Source organism: Glycine soja, chromosome 3 (genome assembly GCF_004193775.1).
Source record: "Glycine soja cultivar W05 chromosome 3, ASM419377v2, whole genome shotgun sequence".
Taxonomy (NCBI): Eukaryota; Viridiplantae; Streptophyta; class Magnoliopsida; order Fabales; family Fabaceae; genus Glycine; species Glycine soja.
Genome location: NC_041004.1, coordinates 3,538,620 through 3,540,503, shown reverse-complemented (window position 1 = coordinate 3,540,503; position 1,884 = coordinate 3,538,620). Strand labels below are relative to the sequence as shown.

Below are 1,884 nucleotides of genomic sequence, written 5' to 3'. Positions count from 1 at the left end.
CAGATATTGTTCGAGAGCCCTAAACAAAAAGGACAGGCTAGGGAATGAAAAGCTCCTCGGTCGAACCAATATGGGAGGCAGTGGCATTCTTGATTTTGGTTCATGTTTCACTTTACATATCCCCTCTAATGAGTCTAATGCTATTTTTCAAAATTAAAATAATTACCAATCTCTATTTTCGACACACACATTCTCTCTCTCTCTTCTCTTGTATATATCTCTGAGGAAGGATTTGTGTTTCTTCTCTTTCCCCTCTCTTGGGACCCAATAAATTGACATTTGAGAAGGAAGGGACAAAAGAGAGGTGGCTACCATATTTACATTTTCTCTCATTTACTTCTTTCACCCCCTACAACTCCATGTTCTATAAGAGAACTCCTTGTTCTTCCTTGAGATATTGCATTTAATGCTCATTTATTTCCTAGTTACTACAAATATTCGTGCTACCCTCCCTACATTTTCCTCACCCCACAACAAAGTTTTTCACAAAAACATTTCAGACTTCATAGCATGTCATCAACTGCATACCTTCTTCTTTTGTTTCTGGGCATTTCATTGCATGCATGTTATGCCCGGCATCTTAGCCCTCTGAATAAGAAGCTGGAAGAGAAATCCTACTTCTCTATCAAGGTAATTGTTATCTACCTAGTACTATAATTTATATATATGTATTGATATATAGAGAAATTCTATGTAACCTTCAAAAATTTAAGAATTTTGGTATTGACATTGAGAAACTTTTAATTTCATTCCAATTCTTTAATATTCTTCCGGATATCATACCAATTCTCATAACTTCTCCTATCATAGTAATGGCTGAAAGAGAAATTCATTGATTTTCTTGTGTATTTAGATAATTTTTTTCATAAACACTTTTAAAAAAAATAACAAGAAAAAATGAAATAAATTTTCTTATAAACTAAAATAAGTTTATGTTTAAGTTAAAACTTATCACTCAAAAAACCTAATATGAAATGATTTCTGCAAATTAGTTTATACACAAATTTATTTTAATTTATGAAAAAACTCATTTTTTTTTCTTATATACTTTCTTAGAAGTACGTACTTGTGAAAAAGGTTATTCAAATAAATTCTTACATTTCTTTGGGTTTATCATAAGAACTCTCTTGATACAAAAAATGTTACTAGCCCTTTATTAACTTTCATTTGTATGAGTTACATGTCTCACTGGGCCTTTATTTTATGTAGAGTGATGAGAAAAATGGACTTGATTCCTCTCCAAAGCAGCTCAATGAAGCTGGTCACAACAAGACGGAGACTCGATTGGTTGGTGATTCTGTGAAGCCAAGAAACCAAAGAAGCACTAACCATCATAGGGTAGTGCACAAAGCTACTGATGCAAATGCTTCAGGTGGTGGTGCTCTACAAAAGTCTCTTGTTTCAGTTTCATGGCGTGTGCCTCACAATAACAAGAAACCTCGTCAGAAACACCCTGGGTTTGACTTGGACTATTCGCCACCAAAGACACACCCTCCTCATCACAACTAAGCAACAACAATGAAGTGTGTTAATTAAGCCCTGAAATATTGAAGAGAAAGAACAACATTAATTGAAGAAAGGGCCTCTCATTATAGTTGAAAAATGTTTAGTTTCGCTAGCATAAGTATGACTACAGAAACTTAATGACTGTTTTGACAGTGTTTCTACTTCTTCTTCTAATTCTTTATCTTTCTAATTATATATATATATATATATATATATATATATATATATATATATATATATATATATATATATATATATAAATAATATGTACATCAGACATGTTTCCAGAAGGTACATGCATATATGTATATATCTCCTGGGACAGGTATATATATTTAGATCTTTATAGTTTATATTATATTATTATAAGAAGAATTA

At 31.8% G+C, this 1,884-nt stretch overlaps 1 protein-coding gene across 1 annotated transcript; it reads left to right on the top strand.

The window, feature by feature from the left end:
- The first annotated feature begins 239 nt into the window (after nucleotides 1-239).
- On the top strand, nucleotides 240-1,673 carry LOC114405924. The gene is made up of 2 exons (XM_028368448.1): nucleotides 240-630; nucleotides 1,210-1,673. The coding sequence occupies exons 1-2, from the start codon at nucleotides 511-513 to the stop codon at nucleotides 1,507-1,509; spliced, it is 420 nt and encodes a 139-aa protein (XP_028224249.1). The 5' UTR covers nucleotides 240-510; the 3' UTR covers nucleotides 1,510-1,673.
- The last annotated feature ends 211 nt before the right edge of the window (nucleotides 1,674-1,884 follow it).